The 23,530-nt window shown below is 46.1% G+C and overlaps 1 protein-coding gene across 4 annotated transcripts in view; it reads right to left on the reverse strand.

Moving 5' to 3' along the window:
* Positions 1 to 23,530, reverse strand: part of Prickle2 (prickle planar cell polarity protein 2) — a 353,881-nt gene that overhangs the window by 18,096 nt on the left and 312,255 nt on the right. For all 4 annotated transcript variants that reach the window (XM_051154935.1, XM_051154934.1, XM_051154937.1 and 1 more), the window contains 2 exons: positions 21,544 to 21,730; positions 16,016 to 16,894 (listed from right to left, as the gene is read on the reverse strand). In XM_051154935.1, the coding sequence (XP_051010892.1) occupies positions 16,016 to 16,894; positions 21,544 to 21,730 (1,066 nt within the window). The remainder of the gene's footprint in view (positions 1 to 16,015; positions 16,895 to 21,543; positions 21,731 to 23,530) is intronic.

Raw genomic sequence — 23,530 nt, forward strand, 5'->3', positions numbered from 1 at the left:
CAGTCCTTCAAAACCCAAAGGATAGCTACTGTGGCTCGCTTTCCATATGAAACTACAGGACTGAAGAGAGAAAGGGAAAGCCTGAGCTTCTTTAAAAAGCCTACTTAGTGTTATAACGCCATATTACCTTTAAAAGGAAACAGGAGCACTTTTCACAATATAACCTCCCCACGAAAGGTAATTTTGTGGCAGGATCTTGGCTTTGGAGAATCTTATTATACAGCCCTTTCTAGCCTGGGGCATGCTATGTAAACCAAGCTGCTCTTACACTCAGATCCACCTATCTGTCTCCTGCGTGCTAGGGTTTAAAGGTATGCACTACCTCACCCAGCCTACGGCAGGGTTCCGAACCCCATCTCTATTGACATTTGGGGCTGGACGATTCTTGCAGGACTGTTCTGTGTACATATGCTTCATGGCATTACTACAAAAATCAACCGGGATAATTATACAGTAGAAGTTAACACAGTGTCCCACTTAGAAGGCCTGCCAGCTGTTAGCTCCATTTATGACAGCAGATCTTGGTTGCCTTGGGGATGTACAGAAGCAAGGCTGTGGACAAGAGTGTGGGAGTGGAAAGAATCAGGAACTCAGGGAGGATGGCGACGTGAGAATCTCATGCTAAGTTGTTAAAAAAGAGACTGTAAGAGCAGAGAAAGCAAGCTGAGTGCTCGCATACGTGCAACCACTGCGCGCTCTTCCTAACAGTGGATGTAATGTCCCTTCAAACTCTTGCGGGTCTGACTTCTCCACCACGACAGGCTGCACCTTGAGCCAAAATAAAAACTTTCTCCCTTAAGTTGCTTTTGTCAGGGTAATTTTTTCTTTCTTTCTTTCTTTCTTTCTTTCTTTCTCTTTCTAAACCATAGCAACAAGAAACTAAGACAAGCAGAAAGATGCAGAACTCTGAAAGATGGATGAAGCCTTGTAACTATGGCAACACTTATATACAGGGAAAATGCCAACTCTTTAATCTTTCTCCTTAAAAACAAATAGACAGGCCCAAAGCCCTTGGAGCTGGCTGTCCGCAGCCAATACCAGCTTGTTTGAGCAAGAGAAGACGATAAACAATGGGGCTGTGTGAATCACACTTCTGTGTAGCCATGCTTTTAAAGCTTACTGCTTGCTCATCTGAAGGGAGGCTTTTGCTCTAGTCCGGCTTATGTCAGCTCTTTGGCTAAGGTGGTATTTGGGATAAAATGGGAATAAACTGTGTGTGAAATCCAGATCTAACCAGCGTGGAAAGCTGCCCTAAAAAGGGGTCAACTTTATCAATACAAATACCCACAGAAGGAGTTCATAGATAGTTGTTTTTATTCTCGTTTCCACTTTAAATAGCAACTTCTCCCTCACCCAGCATGCGTGCTATTTTTGATCACTGGTTCCGTATGGTCCTAAATATGCTTTCACAGCCTTCCCTGTGAGTCATCTGACTCCTTCCATTTTAATGCACCTGACTAAAGAAAACAGGAGCAGGGCAGTGCCACTGCCAGAGGAAAACCAGGAGTACCAGGAGGCTACGTTTGAATGGGCAATGAGATGCAGTTTACAATTTCAAACAAAGCTGCATCTTCCCATGTCTCTTACCACTCTGGGCTCCTTTGAGCTCCCGGGACTAGGGATGCTCTCTTCCCCAGGGTCTTCGCACATGTTATTTGTAACCACCCTCTCCTCTCCTCTCCCCTGTCCCTTGCGTTTCAGAACGCTAGCCTGACCATTCTCTGTGTGTGCTGAACCCTAACATTTTCTTCTTTAATCTGGCTCACTTCTCTCTTTGCACTTACCACAATCTGCTTCTCTCTGTGTTTGCACAGCCCTGTCAGACTTTAAACCGGTTCTCAGCTGCACTTTGAGAGGTTTCCCTTGCCCTCTGGCTCTCAGGTAAGTTTGATCAATGGGAGAGGATGAGATATGAAAGACCAGAGGCTCAGGCTTTACTGGCCTGGTTCCTTCCTACGAGACTACAGAGTGGCTGGAGTTTTCTACTTGGGACTAGATTTGCCATCCAGAGGCTGCTTCTAGCTTGCCTTAATTGCCTCTTGAGTGTGGCAGCAATTTCCCACGGGGGCCCTAACCCACAGCCTTATCCATCAATGTGTGCTTGGCCAGCAGCAGGGTGCCTGACACACGGTAGGCACTTAGTAAATATTTGTTGACTAAATGAAAATGAAACAACTCAACACCACAATTCCATGAGACACCTTTTCATTCTGTCTAGTTTTTCCCCTTCGGAAAGCAGCTCAGGCTACATTTTGGTTTGGAAAACAGATAGAGCAGGGCTGCTAAGGCAGCATGGCGTGCTAGAAAGCTAGTCCCTTAGAATAGATGTGGGGAGGGAGGATGCTGTGTGGGAGGGTGTAGCCACTTAGGTCATTTCTGCAAAGGAGATACATGAGACTAGGGACCAGGTTGAAAACAAATAATGTCTTTAAGGAATGCTCTGGAGCGGCCCCCTGAGCTTAGCTGTGGAAGACAATGGGGGTGGGTGGGGCTGACATTCTTTGAGTCCTTAAATTATTTCCCAGAAGTTCTAGGGGCCAGAAGACAGCTGGAATAAAATATGTCCTCTTGCCTCATGTGCTCCATCTGATACAGGCAGACCGAAGTGTGTCACACAGATGCCTAGTCACCAAATCACCCCTACAACAAACAGTGTACGGAGACAGAAAAGAGAGCAGAAGCCATCTTCTTCCTGGGAAGTTCTAAACTCCCCCAAAGAGAAAAAGCATCAAACTCAGTGATACTCTGGTGGCAGAAGTCTTGCTTATCTCAGGTGCTGAGTGACTCAGGGATAACTGAGTGATGCTAAGGGGAGCTGGAGGGCAGCAGCGGTGGTGGCGGCAGCGGCGGCAGCGGCGGCAGCAGCGGCAGCGGCAGCAGCAGCAGCAGTCGAAAGTGATGCCTTTGACTCCCTGCCGATGGTGCAGCTGTTGTTGGTAGTGTGCTATGAGGTGGTAGTCACTTTTGCTGGGAGGCTGGTGGGGGCATAATTAGGCCATGGGCTCTGGTCACCTCGTCTAGCTCAGGCAAGATAGGAAAACAGATCTGGTGAGAAAGAGCTCATCTCTCAGAGCTAAAGAGAATTCCAAACCCCGCCCCCCCCCCCAGCCATCAGGGCTGCCTGGTGTGAGAGTTCACACAGGTCAGAGTCACTGGCATCTCCAGATGGCCGAACCTCACACACACTCACTAATCCTGGCACTTGCCTTCTAGCCTTTTCTGTTATAACGGCTCCTAAATTCCATTCAACTTCCCTTCTCCTGTTAAACATATTAAAGCAAGGTGGCAGGAGGTGGGCACCTGGGGTGCCTAAATAAAATACTGACCTTCCAATATTGAAGCTGCCAGGTGCCAGATGAGCAATAAAAGGGTTACAGGTGTATCTCCTCATGCCTCCCTGTGGCCTCATATGGCTGGATTTACCTTTGGCCAGTAAGCTGCAGGCCTGAGGGCATGGAGCATAGAGCTGGAGAGGAGGAGATACCAAGGAGATGCATGCTAAGCTCAAGCCAAGTGTGTGTTCCTGCTGGAGCAGATGAAAAAGGAAACGGGGCTCTTGCCCCTCCTACCTGGGAGGCTGCTTCACATCACTTTACACCATCCTCTGGGCTGGTCCAGAATGACTTAGAGGAGGGCTGAAGATTTTCAGTGCAATTCCTTATAGCTAGTCTAGTCTGTCTTGGCATTTCTTATGGCGCCAGCAGACGTGGGGCTGTTGGTCTGTGCACCATAAGATGTCTGGAAACATCCCCAGCCTCCACCCACTAGAAGCCAGTAGCACCCAGTAGTGATAACCCAAGGCGACTTCAAACTTGCCCTCCCATTGACAGGCCCCTGATCTAGGCCACATTGCTCCTACCAGGCCCGTGTTGGTGGAAGACGGTGTCTCTCCAGTAAAGAGAGTTTACCCCTCCATCTGGTGGGCGGTGTGGTAGTAGCGTGGCGGTCTGTGTATGCAGGTGTGCATGCACATGTGTGAACAAACATTTGGGGGGTGAGAGGACAATCTCAGGTGTCACTGTTCAGGTGCCATCTGATTTTTTTTTTTTTTTTTTTTTTTTTTTTTTTTTGAGACTAGGTTTCTTACTGACCTGGAGCTCAGGAAGTAGGCTGTGTTAGGTAGCCCATGAGCCAAGGGGCTCCCCTATGTATGCCTCTCCAGCATTGGGAATAAGTACATGCCACCATGACTGCCCTCCCCTTTTAATGTGGGTTTGGGGGATAGAAATTAGGCCCTTGTGCTTTTAAACACTTGACAAGCTGAGATCTCCCTAAACCTCATCCCTCCATAAACCCATCCCATACAAACCAGTTCTCAACTCTTGTGAACCTCTCACCTCATGTATTTTTGACTTTCAGTTTGTTCCTAGAGCCACACAGAACTCTGGTACAGGCTTAGAGCGCATGCTGTCCACCTTTTCTGTTGCGCTCATTTGGTGTTTTCAGAATCATCAAATGTTCCTGGCATGTTACTACTCACATATAATTATTCCATATATGGTATTTAAGAAACATGTCACTCACATGTGACACACAATGAATCCCCTTTCTTTACTCACTGAGGTGCTATTTACTATACCAAGAGTGACTTGAAGTTGGACACGTTTAGACGGTTTTGATTTTTGGTACGTATGTGTCTGTGTTTATGAGTTTCTGTGTCCATGGACATCCATGTGATAGCTGGAGGTCAGTGTCCAGTGGCTTCCCTCTAAGTTTATACAGCATGTCTCACCAAATCAGGAGCTTGCTGATTGGGTAGACTAATTGGCCAGGAATGTCCAGGCTCCTGTCTCCACTTTCCTACTGCTGGGATCATAGCTACATGCCGCTACACTCTGCTGTACATGGCTCTTTGGGATTCAAAACAGGTCTTTATGTTTGTGTAGTACGACCTTTGTTAATTGAGTCATTACCCCAGCCCACATTCAGAAGTTCTGAGACACTCCCACCTTCCCCACTTGCTGCTGCTTCTTCTTCTTCTTCTTCTTCTTCTTCTTCTTCTTCTTCTTCTTCTTCTTCTTCTTCTTCTTCTTCTTCTTCTTCTTCTTCTCTTCTTCTTCTTCTTCTTCTTCTTCTTCTTCTTCTTCTTTCTTCTTCTTCTTCTTCTTCTTCTTCTTCTTCTTTCCTTTTTACTCAACAGGATGCTGGATTCTGGGCACTATAGCGAAGATGGAAGTTCTAATTCCAGATGAACTAGTAAGTAGGGCCATTCAGCTGGATGGTGAATGATGCTTTGAGTTTCTAGGACTTGGTAGTCCTTAAACTCAGTGGATCTCTGAGGTCTCTGGAGCACAGGCTAAGATCTGTTTTCCCACCAGATCCCTGAGAGATTCTAGTTGTGTATTTTAGATGATGTCCAGAGCTTCCATAAGAGACAGACATCCATATTAATATAATGCAAGTGGATCCTTGGACTACCCAGGAGGATAAAGTGAGTGATTGGTTATTTACAGGAGAAACACATTCTCCAAAGGGCTGGGGAATGGTTTAATCAGTGAAATGCTTGTTATGCAGGCATGAGCATCTGGATTCAGAGTCCTAGTACCAAGATAAGAGCCAGGTGTGTTTGTACACACCTGCAACCTCAGCACTGGTGGTGGTGGAGGTGTGGCATCAGAGACAGGAGGATCTTAGGAGCCCACCAGCCAGCCAGCCTCATTGAATGGATGAGCACCAGGTTCAGTGAGCAACTCTGTCTCAAAAAATAAGGTGGAGCAATGGAAGAAGACACCCCATGTCAGTCTCTAGCACATCCACCCACACATGTACATACACAGACACCCCTCCACACAGGGAGAAAGAGGAACGCACTCCTTAAAGCTGGACCCCGGTTTGAATCACATCAGAATGCCATAGTTCTTGGAGGAACTAGCGCTAAGGAAAAGGAGGGGTGGACAGATGGGTAAAGCTTGGTACTAACACCAGAGTGAGTGCAGGCGATGCTGCGGTGACCATGGGAAGGTTGGGGCTGTGCAAGCTTTGAGACAGTTGATGGCTTGTCTTTAGGGCTGGCTCATTTTTATAGGAAAAGGGAGGGTGCCAAAATATTTTGTTGTTGTTGTTGAATCAACTTTTCTAGTGTCGCTCCTTTGGAGATCAAGTGAGAAAAGCCAGCAACCCTTTCTCTCTCGTCAGCAGCCACGGTTACTTACTTTTGGCTGAGTTGACTGTCTGTACCCCCGAAGAGGCTATATACGTGCCTCCCGAATAGTTAGCAAACACCAAAACACTGAAAAAACTTCCCTGGACCCAGAGAATGCCAGCAAGATCAGGTGTAGCCTGTGGCAGAGGTACACTGGCCACTCTGGACTGGATTCTAGCCCATCTCTCTGGATTCTATTTTCCTTTCTCACTTGCTCTGAGACTATCCCCTACTCTCCTGTATACCAGGAAAATGACCTGGAAATGAAAGTCAAGAACAGATCCCCATGGCTTTTATTCTCTCTATTGTCACCTGGCATTCTCCCTCCCTTATTCCCCTCTGTCCCCTTCCCCCTTTCTCATGTGTGTGTGTGTGTGTGTGTGTGTGTGTGTGTGTGTGTGTGTGTGCATTTCAGTAGGGATGACTTCAGGGCCTAAAATGCCAACAAGATAACTCAGCTTCATGACAAGAAGTCACCTCAGGTGAAAGCACATCTGCAAGCATGTCACGTTAGTGAATCTGAGAAGGTTGGCTCTATCCAGTCCATCCTAGCAAACATTCTGGAAGCCTATATTAAGATCCGTTTAGGATCATCTCTCTCAATCCAGTGCTTTTGTCATACATGATAAGCACTTGATGTCCAGTTCAGATCGTAGGGCTTTGAGAAGATGGGATCAGTTTAAAAGGATAGTCGCAGAGGGGAGGACGATACAGTAAATTAAAAACCACCGGTTTTACCTTTTCCTCTAAATACATGACCCAGTTTCCTTTTGGAACTTTTGTGCTGTGAGAATAAGGAATGTCTCCCACAGTATTTGGACACTAGATCCCCAGTTAGTAGTGCTATTTGGGGGAGGTTATGGAACCTTCAGGAGGAGAAATAATGTCACTGGGGTGGGCTTTAAGGGCTTAGTTTTACCTCACTTCCTGTCTCTCCAACCCTACTACCATTATATGGATAAAAATGGGCTCAGCCAGTTCCCTGCTTCGGCTGCTACGGTTTTCCCTTAATGTCTCCGATTTTAATCCTGTGCATGCCCATGTATGTCTAGACATAATATGGTAATTAGGGGGCTCTTCAGCTGAGGATGCTTTTGCCCTTATTGGCGTGCGTACAATGAGGTTGGATGGGTCCCTTGCTCACCATGCCTTCTCACCTGATGAACTCGATCCCTCTGGGACTGTAAGCCAAGATAAACCCTTGTTTCCATAGGATGCTTTTGGTCATGATGTTATATCATACCAACCAAAACGTAACTAGCAGTACCCTCCATCTCTCACAGTAATGAAAGGTTGACATCTCCGCCTAGTCCTGGGCTGGGCATGTGATTAATTTCTTCTGGCCATGGAGGTCAATTTAAGAATTGTTAAGTGATCGAAGTCAGGCCAATGAGATTTTAATTCTGGACTGTGGGGCAGGACTACTGAAAAAACCATTCTTTTATTGGATACTAGGGGATAGAGCTGCTGACAGCCCTCTTCACCTTCTCATCTAACTTAGCAACCTGGCTTGGGCTATACTCACACCTGTCTCCAAACCCAGCCCCTAGCAACCTGCTGGCAGCTTGGGTTCCCCACGTGCATAGCACCACACACCTGCTTCAGACAATGGGAATAAAGTCACTCCCATAGCAAATGCCTTGATCACATCCAGTTTTTATTCAAACACATGGTGAAACACAAACTGGGAACTGTGGGCAAAGGATCCATCCAGCCTGATTAGGTTTGGGGGTGTGCTAATAAGGGCAATGGGGTCCTCGAGTGAAGGGTTCCCTAATTGCTACCTCATGCCTAGCCATAACTGGGCATGCGTATGATTCAAACCAGATGCTTTATGGGAAAGGATATGAGGAGGGAGCGAACATTATATAATGCAAAGTTGTTACTCAAAATAGAAAACCACCCTAATACCTCTATCTTTTGAGTCCCAGAAAGAGAAGCTCCAAACAATAATCAGGTTCTTGAGTATCCTCACTTATTCTTTCTTTTCCTTTCCTTGGTTTTTCAAGCCAGGGTTTCTCCGTGTAAGAGCCCTGGAGGTACTGGAACTCACTCTGTAGAGACTAGACTGGCCTCAAACTCACGGAAATCCACTTGCCTCTGCCTCCCAAATGCTGGGATTAAAGGCGTGCACTACCACACCTGGAATATTCATTCTTTCTAGTCTGTTCTGTGGCTTTGCTTTTGAATAATTACCTTGCTACCTTATAATCTGTGTGGACTTTTATTTCATTCTTGAGGAAGAGGCCAAGAACTTGGAAACATATGGCGCAGACCCTGACCGCTGGTCATGCTTGCAAACTAGAGTTTGTAAGCCAGTATAATGACAATCCTGAAGTAGTTCCCAGGCCCATCCCATGGTGACCCTGGGGCCACTGGTTAGGATTCAAGTGAGTTCTAGGTTTTCAAATGTTCAACTCCAAACAGTATTCCCGAACACCCATATCCACCTGTCCCTGCTTCCTGACTGTGGATGCAATGTGGTCAGCTAGCATGAGGAAGGCCTCAGCTAGCATAATGTCCACTTGCCATGATGTCTCTGACATGCTGGGCTCTCTTCTGGAACTATGAGGTGAGACAAAGCCTTTCTTCTTTAAGTTGCTTTTGTCACAACAATGTGACAAGTAACTAACACAGAAATTAATAAAAAAAAAAAGAATCAGGGCCAGACGTTTCCTGAGCATGTCTGAGGTGTGGCCCCTCAAACGGTGCCAACTGGTTAAAGAGGTTTTGCTTCAGTATTTAAATAAAGAAACTGGGCTAGAGAACAGATAGCCTGGTTACACAGAACAGAAGAAAACGTTCCACCTCAGGGGCAATATGGAACTGTTTTGCATTATAAGGATTAAAAAGCATTTCAGACATTCCTGGGAAAGTGAGATGTGCCAGTGGTTGCTGCAGACTCTGAAACTGTTGTTTGCAACTTCTCTAGTTTGTCAGCAACGCTGAAAAAATTTACCCCCAGCCCTGCCTCTGGCTTCACATTATGGACCACTGGGCTGCCCCTTCTCCAGGTAGGGAGATGAGGCCTGTCCAAGGGTACAAATGACATAATGTGCTGTGGCTGTGACGAGAAGGAAGCCTTCAGATTTCTCCTTGGAACTAGGCCCACCACACAAGCACTTTGTGCTGATGTGGGCACAAGTCAGCAGTTAGGAAGCCGCAAGTCTCACTCAGCGCTAGTATTTCACAAGCCAATCTTCCTCGGGCTCTAGGACCCACTGCCCGTGTTACTGCAAACCACTGCCCATTTCTTCTCCTAGTCTTCCTCTTTTTGAACTTTACCATCTAGATCATGAACACTGTACTCTGGACTGCCTCCTAGGACGTCTTGAAGCCACACAATGCTCATAAAACTGTTATGGCCATCTTGTCAAAGTGTAGATCAGATGGTGTCACCTGGCTCCCTTCTTGGCATGATATTTTAAGGGCTAGTCCATGGCCCTTGGAGGTCTATGTCTTTAAAATAGCCTCAAACAGCTCAGACCAATCCTGCTCTTGCTTTCCCTACCAGGCTTATGACTGTGCTCCATCCAACCACAAGGCCTCCCTTTAGGTCATACTTCCCGTATCCTTCTACCATAGGGCCTTTGCACACGCTGCTCTACATACCCCTCACATGAATCCCCTTATTGCATCTCTTTTTCCTGATACTCTCTCTGATCGCCCATCTACCCCAACATTCCTCTTCAGTCCCATACTTACCACCTGCAATTCTACATTGCTCATTTGAACAGTTACTGTCAGCTCTCCTAGATACAGGCAGAGAAGGTCCAGGCTCACTTTAGCTCAGTAGCACATCCTTAGCAGCACTCACAGGCAGTTGTCCCTACTGATGCCAACAGCCACAGATGTCCTATGGACACTTGCAGGGTGCTGGGCACTGTTCTAAATTCTTAATAGGAACTAACTCATTTCCCACAGCCATCCTTGACATTACAATTTAAAGATGAGGACAATGAGGCAAGATTAGGTAAGCCAGCCTATGACTTCAGTAGACTGTTTATAGCCTGTGTTCTCATTCAGATAGTGGTAATTCACAGATCAGGCACTCAAACCACATACACCGAATGAAGGAAAGGCTTAGTGTAGAAGTCACTTTCTCTTTCCCAGACTCTATGTACCTGTACTCCTTTCCTACTGGTCTCAGGTCTTGCTGCTCTAAGCACCTCCTGCAGGAAGCAGCTATTCCTTGAGGACCATTCTTAATCATATTCTTCTTCATCAAGAACCTCCAACAAGGACCATCTCATAGCCTACAGCTGTCTAGTGGTAATGGCTTCTGCCAGGGGCTTCCAGTCGCAATCCTACCTCTGCCACACACTTGGGCCCAAGGTAGAACTTAGCCCTTGACCCCTAACTTGTAGCTATGATCTTATTCTGTTATCTCATTTATGTTTCTTGCCTAGGCACTAATCCCCTGGACCATTTGTCCTGGTCTCCCTTGTCTTCCTAAGACTGACCAGTCTTGGCACATCATCTCTGACTGATGCCTCTGCCTTGGCTTTATTCCATGCTTGTACTCTTTTGCTTCCCCAGGGTCAGACCAACACACACACACACACACACACACACACACACACACACACACACACACACACACCAGCTTGAGCAGGGAAAGGAGGCCTTGTTCCTTCAGATAAAAAGCACCATGCAAATCCTCTGACTGTGTTCACTACCCTTCTTGCAAGGACAGATAATCAGGGCAGTCTGCAACACCTGGGTTCAAGTCTTTGCTTTCTTAGAACCTAGATGAAAGAAGTGGAAACTTCTATTTATCCATGGCATGAGCTTCAGCAATTGATAACGGCCATGAACGTCAGTGTTCTCATCTGTGAAATGGGCTGTAATGGGGGCTTATTCTCTGAGGGTTGTGAGGTTTCAAAAATATGAAGCATATAGAGGTGTCAGCATGTTGGCTTATGCCCAGTGGTCTGCTCCGGTCACCAGTATCACTACAAGCACCTTCAGATGGTGTATGGGAAGAGCAGGGTTAAGGAGCTTCAGAGTGCTCCCAAATTGATGCTTACCCAGTGGTAACTGTGCCTTCCTGAGTCACTCACCAGTAGCAGACAGCATAGACTGTGTTTTCCACAGAGAAGGGCGTGCACACTTTCAGTTCTAAACAACCTGGGCAGTGCCAGGGCCCAGATCAGACGCTGGCAAGTGGCTGAGTTGAGCTTTTATAAAGATCTGTTCTAAAGAACAATGCTGTCTGCCAGATTAAACACCGAACTTACTCAATAGCTTGACTTGCCATCCTCAGAAGGAAAAATAAATCCATTATCTTGAACCAGGCTTTAGAGGCATGACCAAAGGAGTTAGCGAATTATACCTGTAACTCAGTCTATGACTCTGAGGCTTAAAAATTCATGGATGGTTTAGATCATTGTCTCCCCCCAAAGACTACTAAATGTTCTGGCAGACTTCAAATGCATGATTGTGGATCAGCAAAGAGGCGACCAGCTTTCTTCATCTTTCAAAGCCATATCTCAGGCGTAGGGCTCTGTGGGGAAGGATGGAAAAGGCACCTGCGCTGTGTTACAAGGAGCACCAGAAGTTGTGCTTGCAATAACAGCTATCGTTTTTTCTACCTTGCTGCGGTGTCTGAGAGGCCCATGAAAAATCAAGGGCACAAAGCTACTTTCTTTAATTCCCTGATTTACATATGGCCTCCTGCTTCTTGGGGAAAGATGAGGCCACGGAGGGGGGGGGGGAAGGGGGGCATTTCTACACAAAGCAAACCCACACATTGGCTGGCACTAGGAGAGGGGTGCTGCTGAGTCATCCTAAAGTGTGTTTTGGAGGAAAAAGAACTAACAATATAAACTTTTCAGTACCCGTTTCAGAGGGTTACATGTGTTTCTTGGATTTAATTGCACCTATCATTTAATTGTCACAAAATGCCTACAGAGGTAGCGTTAATAGTCATTAAATTCCAGTTCCTAGAAAAACGAGTCTTAACAAATTTAGTGACTTGTTTTGAAGCTGCAGGTCTCCTGAGCAATGAAGTGGAGCTAGGCCTGGTAGAAGGAGCCTCAAACCCAGCTGCTCAGGAGGCTGAGGCAGGAGGATTATGAATCTAAGTCTGCCTGGGTAATTGAGTAAGACCTTTCCTCAAATAATCAGTGACAAAAAAAAGGAGGTGAGGGCACAGCTCAGTGGTAGAGTACCTGGGTTCCATCCCTAGCCACACATTAAAAAGTAAATGAAAGAATATCTGAACCTAGAGACCATAAAAGATGTATCTCGGTGGGTAGAGTGTGTTACCAAAGCCCTGGGTTCACTGCCCAGCACCTCACAAACTAGACGTGGAAGCACACTCTTGTGATTCTAGCACTAGGACTCAGGAAAAGCAACTGAAGGTCATTCTCAGCTACTAATGAGCTTGAGGTCAGCCTGTGATACACAAGACTCTGTCTAAAATAAATAAATAAATAAATAAATAAATAAATAAATAAATATTTTAAGAAAATTTATAGCAGAACCATAAACTCCCAACCTACTATTTTTAACTAGTGGCTTAAAGTCCGTAAGACCGGGGCTTGTACAAGAAATCCCCGAGACCAGCAGTGGCCTGAACCCTGCACACATACCACACTCTCACGCTGTCCTTTAATCTAGCAAGATTGTCATTAGCCTCATTCAGCGAATGCAATTCAAAATTAATGAAAAGGAAATTTAAATTTTAGCCTATTGCTGCCACACCAGTGACAGCTCATCCTGGCTGTCAGCTTGACTGTGCCTGGAATTAACTGAAACTCGAGCTGTTGGGCCACTCACTCCTGTGAGAAGCTTCTCTATCAGATTATTTGAAGGAGGGAGACTCACTCTAAATCTTGGTGCCATCAATCAGCTGAAGCCAGACAAAAGGACATGGAAGAAGGAAGCTTTGCTCTTTGCCTGCTCGCTGCACTTTCACCAGTGAGTTCTTCTATCCTTCACCAGTGTTAGGACCCGTTTCTCTAGGAATCCAACATAGACTGAAGATCAGCAGCTCTCCAGGAATCTTCTAGGCCTTTAGCTTCAGATTGGGACCCATCAGACATCAAGCCTTACGGACTGAACAACTACTGGCTTCTCGGCATCTTCAATATGGGGCAGCACTTGTTGGACTGCCTGAACTTCATCCTGTAGTCTAGACTAATAACTTCCCACACCCTTCCTCGTATGTATGTATGTATGTATGTATGTATGTATGTATGTATGTATGTATAACGGTTCTGTTCCTTAAAATAACTCTGACTTACACAGCACGTATATCTTACCTGTAGACCAATGGTCTATGATGTTCATTACATTTAATCTTAATCTAATTTCAATAGTTGCACGTGCCTCCTGGCTACCACAGTGAGCAGTGCCAATCTCTGGAATCTTTGCTCTCAGCCTCATCACACACAGCTCAGGGTTTCCTTTCAGAAATCAGAGGCAGAGGAACGCTGTCCATTGATGATGCTCTGAGAATTGAGGGAGCAAACACCCCATAGCCTCTTCCTTAAATGTGGAAACTGTGTTCTTCCTTTCTCAGATTCCTATGCTTTGGCCTCTGATTTCTTCCTAAGGTCCCCTAATATGGGACAGTTATGGTCCCAACAGACAAACCCAGGACATCTGTTCTAAGACAATGGCACACATCCTAACAGCAAGGAGCTGGGCTCCATCGCTGTTGAGCTGTGCTGCAGAGGGCCTGCAGAGGAGGCTGAGGTGTGTATATCTTAATCACATGTCCCGGTGGGTCTAGGGCAGTGGTCCTGCCTAAGAAACCCAGCTTTTGAGGCAGAAGTACATATTTACCTATTGTCCTCTTAAATAATAGCACATGAATGTTCCCAGGCAGTACTTGCTGCACCGATTGCTTATTTCTGCAATATCAGGCAAGATGCTTATTCACCAAAGCATCCCATCTGAAACATGGGGTGAGAATAGCTGAGCTCTATCTTCTGGGACAAGTGAAAACGCAGTAAAAGCATTTGAGGAGAGATAAAAGGTAAAATTCATGGTATAGACAGCCTATACAGACTGTGTTTTTAACTGCTATGAAAGATCTAATCTAGTAGGGTTCATCTGGTGGCGGCGGCAGCTGGATTAGGAAAAAGCACGGCTCTGAAGCTAAGGGACTGTCCCTGTTCCATCCCTAGAACACTTGGGTCAACGGCCAGTCTTGGATGGGAGGGGTCATTCAGGCCCTACTCCTCCCTGTGAACTATTGGCTACTGATGGATTTGGAAGGATGGGGAGTTGTTCTCTTTAGATGTGTACGTGCCAGGCTCTATTGGATAGCTCCATGCTCATGGTCACTTGGACAATCCTGGTTAAAACTCAGAGGGTCTCGAAACAAAAAGACACACACATGGAAAAGGGCCCTACAGGGAGGAGGGGAAGTTAGCAGGGGTAGGAGCGAGATGACAAGTTTGGGCACAAGAGCAATCAAGACATACTGTATCCATGTAAGAAACCATCAAAGGATTAATTTAATTAATGTGAAAAAGCTGGGTAATTCTAAAACTTTCTGGTTCTAATTTTCTAGCTCAGAAATAAGAATAATAATATGTTTTCCTTGTAGTGTTCTAAAAATGAAATTAATAGCTAATATCTGTGTTGTGCCCAAAACAATAGTTGACATGTGGTATGACTGGCATGTGGTAAGAACTGTACGTGCTAGCTAAAATATTCATGCTTATGACAACTGATAGCTGGTGCTGAGCCACAGCTGAGCCCATCAGACAGGACTAACAGTTTATCACCTATATCTGCAGTCCAAGTACGCTTAACCCATGGCCTACAAGGCCTCAAGAACCCCAGGAGAGCTACGAATGTGGCTTGATACATTTGCAGATGTCATTTCGCTGCAATGTCAAAATGTTGTAGATCGCAGACCCATCTTTGATTGCAGGACCTGCTATGAAGGTACACCTGTGACTCTGGCTCTTTGCTATTAGAGAGGCAGACACTGAGTAGACATCCCAGCACTTTCTTACCAAGCTGCAGACCAACACGTGGTTCTACTGAGCTTGACTGAAACACTCCCAACAAAAATGACTCACAAGTTGAGTCTTAAACAGCACTCTGGCTTGTTTACATACCCTGGTAAGTAAGATAAGCACACGGAACATGCATTTGGATATTAAAGCCATGGTCATCTTAGGCAACTATCTTATCTCCACAGCCAGCTGGAAAATCGTTGGAGACAGTATCCCGAGATAGTCTCCCTTCCTCCTGTCTGTTTTAGTCAGCTTTTTTCCTCATCTGTGTGTGTGTACGTATGTGTGTGTGTGTGTGTGTGTGTGTGTGTGTGTATATCTTTCATATTTATTTGTATATATTTGAGATACTGGGGTTCTAAAAAACCCTTGGAAACTGGGTTCCTTAAATAACACCAGGCTAGGGCACTTATATCCCAGCTGTGTGGGAAATACCACCACTGCCTTATGGCTACACTTTCCCATGAATGCTGCCTTACCCATGGCCAGACCTCTAACTCAGTTATATACCCTCTTCCCCCATTCCCCCGCCTCCTGCACCACAATGTTTCTTTCTAGCAGTGCAAAGGCAATGATGGGTGGGCATGGTAAGATGATACATCAGTCTGAATGTCACCAGAAGGGACTGATTTGCCACATAATCTCCAGAGCCTCATAGGGCAAACTGAAGTCAGACTCCAGAGGAGACACTATTCTTCACTTGTCTCTTTCCTTTATACTGGTAGCATCTGCCCACCCTTAAACCTCACCATATATCACAGGCATCCAGACTTTGGACTCAGGCTTTCTCTGTCAAAGACAGAGCTATCTGACACTTGGGTTGACCTTCCTCAACAGCTGCTGAAGGAGGCCATTGTATAGCAAATTACTGTACTACCAAGGACCGGCCTACCTGTTGCATTTGACAGGGCCAGTGATTCCATAGAGCCACGAGGAGTCTGTTCAGTGGGTGTCATGTCCTCTGTGTATTTCAGGGAACTGAGTGGACGACGGGGACGGCATTGCTGAGTAGACATGCCACCTTCCTCTTCCTCCTCCTCCTCCTCCTCATACTTGGGAACAGGGATGCTGCCTCGGGTTTCACTAAAGCTTTGGCTGGACATATCGCTGTAGCTCTCCTGGGACATCAGCCTCCCTGGGTAATAGTCCTCACGGCATTCCTTGATAAAGCTGCCGCCGTGCCCCTTCATGGCCATCGATGAGCTTCTCTTGGGGTTGCTGAAGTGCTTGGCCCACATGTCAGGCTGGGCTCCTGCTCCCTGCCCTCCTGGACTGTAGGAAGTTCTGATGTTGCACTGGCTGAGGAGCTGTAAAGGGCTCTGGGATGGGTTCTGCTCCATCTTGTTCCCGTAGTGGAAGGGCTCATCCCGGCTCCTCCAAATGGGGTCGCGGTTGAGGCTGGGCGTCTGGCTGGACAGGCTGAGGAGATCCATCTGTGCCGACAGGGGGTCCACATCAGCTGAGAGCCTGTTAGAACTCACCTGCAGCTGGCTGTGCTGGCTCAGCATGGCCTCTTCGGTTTTGCCCTTGTTCTTGCCGATTTTGGCACTGCGGCGAGACTCCTTGGCTCTGGCATTCTGGAAGGCTGAATCGGATGAGTCAGAGCCATTGGGGTCCTCCCCAGCACTGCAGGCCCGTGAGCAGAATATCTGACCTTGCTTTGGGAGGAAGGGTCGTCCCAGGAGGGACTTCTTACAATGAGCACAGCAGAAACAGCTCTCTGTCGCATGCCAGTGTTGGCCGTCATAGGTCATTTGACCTTGGTCAATCCCTGGGAAGCAAGAGACAGAGAGGAGACTGAGGGGCGTACTGAGCACCACAACACTGAGTGAAACATCACCCCACAAAAGAAACCATGCTAGTCACTCCTCCGTCAGGCCCTGTGCAACTAGTGCTCACACCCTGTGACACCTTCGTTATCCTGCCAGCCAGTGGACTTCCCAACTTCCCTCGCTAGCAGCATGGAGAACCTAGATCAGAAACAGCTTAGCCATGGATTCTGCCAGAGACACAATTTTCCCCAAATAGCAATAGAAGCTGAACATCCCTAATCGGAAAAATCCAAACTCAAAATGCTTCAAAAGCCAAAAGTTTGGTGTCAACAAGATGGTGCAAGCAGAAAATTCTGTATAATAAAACTGCTTTGCACATAAAAGTATTTAAGATGGCATATAAAAATATCTTGGGATCATATGCATAAGCTGTACAGGAAATATAAATGAGTCCCATGTTTAGACTTGCATCCTATCCTTCAAGCACCTCCTTGTAGACTGCATGGCTCTAAAAGCTGAACTACTTCTGCTCGCAGACAGGTTAACTAAAGGCTATTCAATCTGTGATAACACTAACCTGATAAAACACTCTGTTGTGTGAGGTGAGTGTCTACCACTGCTTCTCTCTTCCAGATGAGGAAACGGAGACACAGAAGGTTAATGACTAACGTATACAATTAGGCATCAGAGATCAGATCTGCCCTCAGGAGTCTTGCTCTAAACAATTCTAACAGTCCTGTCTTCTCTACTCTACTCAGGTATCTGATGAGCACTCTCAATGCCTTCTTGGCCACAGCCGAAGGTAGCCTGGGTTGCAGCTCTACTTTTTCTTATAGTGTTAATATTCTTATAGAAGAGACCCAAGGGAGCTTGCTCATCCTCTCTGCCATGTGGAGACACAGCAAGATGAGCTTTGAGCCTGAAAGTGAGTCTTCCCTGACACCAAATATGCCAGATCCCTTACTGTGGCCTTCACATGCTCTGGAACCATGCTCTCGCCTCTCAATGGCTTCCTCTGCCCTCTTTTAATGGGAAGAGGACTCTCCTGCACACAGTCCCCAGGGTCCTACGTATTAGGAACCTCCCACATCTCTTCATTCTGCTCTCGCCTCTCATTGGCTCCTCTGCCCTCTTTTGATGGGAAGAGGACCCTGTCCTCGGGGATGCCACCTCTACACCAAGCTAGTAGCTTGGGGCACTAAAACCACCTTTGGAACAAATGTTGGCTAGTAGTCAACAGTATCTCCTAGTCCTGGGGTCGCATCTAGGGATGGCTTATGGCCAGCAACAGGGCAATGGGAGGGTCACCTGGGGCTTCTGAGAGTGATATAATAGGCTATAAGCAGGTAGTCCCTGCCCTGGGGACAGTCGATTAGAACACAGAGCCTTGGGATTCCCACAGGTAGGAACAGATCTCCCAAGACTGCCAATGCACGATGACAAAGGTCTCTTTAGGAAGACAGCACTAAAATGAACCTTCCCTTTTAGTGGCAAGAATTCCAAAGCTTGGACTTTGAAGGTGTCACTTCCAGACACCTGTCTAGAGCTGGGTAAACAAGAATTGTGTGTGTGTGGGGGGGCAATGATTGCTGGAACCAAAGCACTGTAGGAAGCAGGCTATCGCTAGCCGGCTCTGCCACTGCTGGCTTTTGTGTTACTAGAGGCCAGGGACAGGCAGGAAGGAGGTAAATTTTTCTCTTACTAGATGGTCTTCAAACTGGGGAAGGATGTGTCTCTTCACTTGGGCACTAGTCCCTAGGACAATAGAAGAGGAACTTCCTGAGGACAAGAGCTATTACAGGGTGACCCCAGTTTAGAAGGTCACTGTGTGACTCAACTCCACCACCATGGCGGTCAACATTCACAGGTAGATTGAGGATGGGAATCTGGGGTGGCACTAGAAATATACATCTCCAAGCTGGGGCTCCAGCTAATGCCTGCCTAGGCCTATAGGGGAAGCAGTGGGCTGTATAGGGATGCAGAAATATGTACGGAGAGTAGGGCCAACCCAGCTCGGCCACTTCCAGGGGGCTGTCAAACCACTGAAGCCCATCTGTTGTATTTGAGTCTTAGTTCTGTGCTTTCTATCAGTGTGGTTCCAGGCAAGTGGCTTTACTTTTAGGCCTTGCTCTCTTTTGGCTGAGGCACAGCAATGGAGCTATGTTCTTGTGAATGACTCTGTAGAGGGCTTAGTCCCAAACTATCGAAACTGTCTTTCCTTCAGTTTTATTAGGTCTGTAAGCCTTATCCCCCCTTTGCAGAGGACCTCTGTCTACATGCTGCCCCAAAGCAACCCCTGAGACTGTACAGCCTTCTCTTTCCTCCTCTGCATGTCAGGAGTTCTGACAGCTCATTTTTGTATCTTCAGCTGCCCGGGACCATTGACCGTAGGCAGTTATTTAGTGTGGTATCCCACGGCTGTATCTTTGCCTGCTCTCCACCAGAGAATGTGGAAGCATAGGTCCTTTGCCCTGTCCATCACTATGCTACAAGGGAATGTGCTCAGAGGTGTCAGAGGAAGGCCAAGCTCTCTGGGATGGGGCCTCACAGGACAGGGTGGGAACGGGGGAGTGAAGGGGAGGCAAATTACAAAGCATCCCGGCAGGCAGCTGAACATTGCCTCTGATAAACATCGATGTCAGATGGCTCTCTGAACTGCTCCTGAACTCCAAACATCTGGAAAAGGGCTCTGTGCTCAACATTGAGCATGCCTTCTTAAAGAATCCCCCCCCTAAGCCCTTGAAGCACTTCTCTAAAGGAGCATGCATCTGCAGCCATCACAGCCTCATCTGTTTATGAGACTGTTTACTCTGCTATGCACAAGCAGGAGTCCTGTTGCCTTGGTAACGGCAGCCTGATGTAGAATCTGCTCTGAGCAGCTGCATAAATATGGACTATTTGTACAGTATGGTCAGAGGTGTGGCATCAGTGACTGGGGTATGCATGATACACACAGCAGGACCTCACTGTCCTAGGGAAATCACATTTTTAAGAAAAGCAGACTCTAAAAACTCAGGGGACTGCACAGCTTAACTATAGCAGCAGACAGACTGCAGGCCACAGCAGTCGCCTTTCTAGTAAAATATGGATGGATGCCTTTTATGGATTCAAGAGGAGAGGGGGATGCCAATAAAAGCTGTGGACAGCTGAAAGAAGACAGACGACAGAGGGGCCATTTGAGGTACACATGATCTAGTCATAAACGAATTTTTCTCTCCCAAGCTTCTGGGAGAAAACTGTAAGTAGCCATTTGTGGCAAGACTGGTGGCCCTGTGGAAAAGAGAGTGGACACAGAAAAGCTGTCAGAAGGTGGTGTTGCTGTTGTGGGCCAAGTTTCTAACAATCAGTCTCTCCCTTCCACACGGGTAAGCTCCGACTAGCAGTCTTAAAACTACACATTAACAGCCTGGGGTCAAGATGTTGTACCATTGTCCCTGCTGTAGTCCCACCCACTCTTCTGTCTCACATATCCAGTCACAGTTCGGTTCCCTATTTCTTAATTCAAAGCACCAAAGCACATCAGCATGTCTGACTGTGACAATCCTGAAAACAAAGGTTTCTAGGCACCAGGTCAAGATGGCATACAGTGAGTGAGAGGGGAGGGTATTTTGGGGGAAGGGTCTTGCCATCAGCTGGGTCCAGAAGGTAATGTTAGATCTATTCTTTCCGATGAACCCAAGGGAAAAGGCTGTTTCTCTTGGATCGTTACAAAGGCCAACTGGAGCAAAATGGAGTTGTAAATGGAGGGTCTCCACCTCTCCTCACTGCAGGTGTGACTCTGGCAGCTTCTAAACAGGCTTCTTGGAGTTTTGTGACCCCAGAAAGGTCCCACTATGGCCACAGACATTTGTCCACTGACACCATTTCTTAAACAGTGTTGCATATTCCCAAGATGCCAGAAAAGGCAACGCAACAGTCTGCCTGACAGAAGCTGACCTGTTGAAGGGCTGAACAAACTGGGATGGTTCTCATCGCCACCAATCAGCCACAAACTGGCAGCACACAGCTTTTGGGCCATTGGTTTGGCTCTGCCTTTGGCGAGGCTCACTGTTGCTGAGTTTCCAGAAGGCACTATGACCATCCTGCTTTACCAAAGGACACGTCCCCCATTCCTCCTTCTGCCCATTCCTGACTTTGTCTAAAAGGTCCTTGAGGGATACCTTCATTTCCTCCCATCTTTTCCTTTTGGGGCTTCATATTTTTTCCCCCGAGAGGGGAAAAGTATACCATATAGTCCCATAGATCCATGGCCAAGTCAGGACCAATGAGGTTCCATCCTGAGGAACTGACTTGGAAATTGGCATAGTTAATTCCTTCCCTCTGTTGAGAATGCAAGTGATGATGAGTAACTAGAGCAACAGCTCAGTCACTGTGTGAAGATCACTTGCTCCCAAACAAGATGCCAACAGAAGGCAAACCGAGCTGACACAGAAAACAAAACAACCTCTACCTCCACCTGAAGCCAAACAATCGTTGGCTTTTCTAGTAAAATGAGTTGAGAAATTCCTTTTTTAAACGTAAGCTGGTAAGAGTTTTGCTTTTGTTGTTTGTTTGCTTATTAATTATAACCAAAGGGATTCTACCCATGAGAGACACAGGGTTGCGCCTATCTCAGAAGGAGCAAGCCGAGTGCCCAGCACGGCCTTACCTATGTGTTGGGCACAGGTATCACAATATTCTGCATAAAGGGACTCAAAGCAGTGGCAGCAGTATGGTCTTCCTTCCTTCATGATGTAGCGCTGGCCTCCCAGCACAGTCTCACACTCAAAGCAGCAGAAGTGCCGCATGTGCCAGTGTCGCCCCTCAGCTTCCGTACACTCGTCCGCAAAGATGATCTGGGAATGCGAAGCCACCTGGTCAGTGTCTAAGACTCGCTGTGAGATACACTGGAGGAAGTTACAAAGCCCCAAACTAAAGAAGCAAGACAGCAGGGTGAGCCACAGACTGCCAAACAATGCTGCATCTGTGTAATCTTATTCCATATATGTACAAGCCCCACAACGTCATCTTCCTTAGCACAATTAATATGGCGCCACATTTCAGTGGTGAGCGAACGTTCTACCTAGGGAACATAAAACAAAATAAAAAATAGCTTTGCCGGGCGTGGTGGCACACACCTTTAATCCCAGCACTCGGGAGGCAGGGGCAGGGAGATCGCTGTGAATTCGTGGACAGCCTGGTCTACAAAGCAAGTCCAGGACAGCCAAGGCTACACAGAGAGACCCGACTCAAAAAAAAAAAAAAAAAAAAAAGCTATAATACATCCTCTGGCTGATGTAGTGTTTTCTAAAGTGGGGACTATTACAGGAATTCTTGAAATTCTCATTTTTTTCTTCTTGGAAACATAAAATGGAGTAATGCTTGGAGTGCATATATCTGTGACAGTAATATTCAGCTATGAAAAGTGACTGCCACTTCTAGATGAGTAGCCAGGCAGCTAGCTGGTTGTGGTCTGGAACGTGCTCTGGTACCTCAGAACTGGTCACTTTCATGTCTGATATTTTCCTGGCCTTGAGAACTGTTTTATGTTTCGACCCATCAGAGTTGTTTTCAACTTTAAAGTAAATGTCTCAAAATATATGATGATGCTAGAATAATCAGTTTAGTATGGTATTGCCATATAAACTAACATAAACTCTCTGAATAGAGAGTCTGGAATGAATTAACTGTATGTGTACATGTGCATGTGTGTACACATGTGGTTGTATGCATTTGTGCATGTGTGCATGCATGCATGAATCTATATTTGTGTATATATGTATGTGTGTCTCCATGCATGAATCTATATGTGTGTATGTGTGTGTATCTCCATGTGTGAATGTATGTGTGTACGTGCATGTATGTATATGTGTGTGTGTGTACATGTGTGCATGTATGTATATGAGTATGTGTATATATGTAAGTGTGTATGTGTGTGTTTGTGTGTCTGTGTGTTTTTGTGTGTGTGTGCATATGTGTGCGTGTCTGTGTATGTATGGCACTTGGTTGTCAAAGGTGATGAGAAGACTATATTATGGTAAAAGAATAGCCTCCAGCACTCAGAGCTGGGATAATTGGACGTCATATGTAAACTCGTCAGTTGACTCCCTACTTCCCACCATAAACAAAAATTAATTAAAAGACGATCAATGACCTAACAGGAAAATGTGATAAAGTTCTTTAAAAAAAAAACTATAGTAATAAATCTTCTTGATCTTGGACAAGGCAATTATTTCATAGATATAACAACACAAATATAAATAGGAATATGTAATATGTAAATAATAGATCGTGTGGACTTCACTAAAATTAAAAACTTCTATGTTTTAAAAAATATCAATAAGAAAGTAAAAATATAGAGAACAAGAGACGATAGTTGTCAACCATGAACCTGGTAACAGACTTGCATTCAGATCATATGAACATCCTCAGTAGTGAAAAAAATGAGCAAAGGCTTTTAAATCCATAATTCTATCCCCAAATTAATAAACAAATAGACAAAAACATTTAAAAGGTATCAGCATCATCAGTGGTTAGAAAATTATGAATTAAGGTAGCACCATGGCATTATTTTAGGACAGCTATAATACAAAAGGATAAATGAGGGGAATTAAAGAGAACACTTAAGAGCTGGAATTGTCTGACCTTGACAGTTA

The sequence above is a fragment of the Acomys russatus genome, chromosome 13 (genome assembly GCF_903995435.1).
Source record: "Acomys russatus chromosome 13, mAcoRus1.1, whole genome shotgun sequence".
Classification (NCBI taxonomy): Eukaryota; Metazoa; Chordata; class Mammalia; order Rodentia; family Muridae; genus Acomys; species Acomys russatus.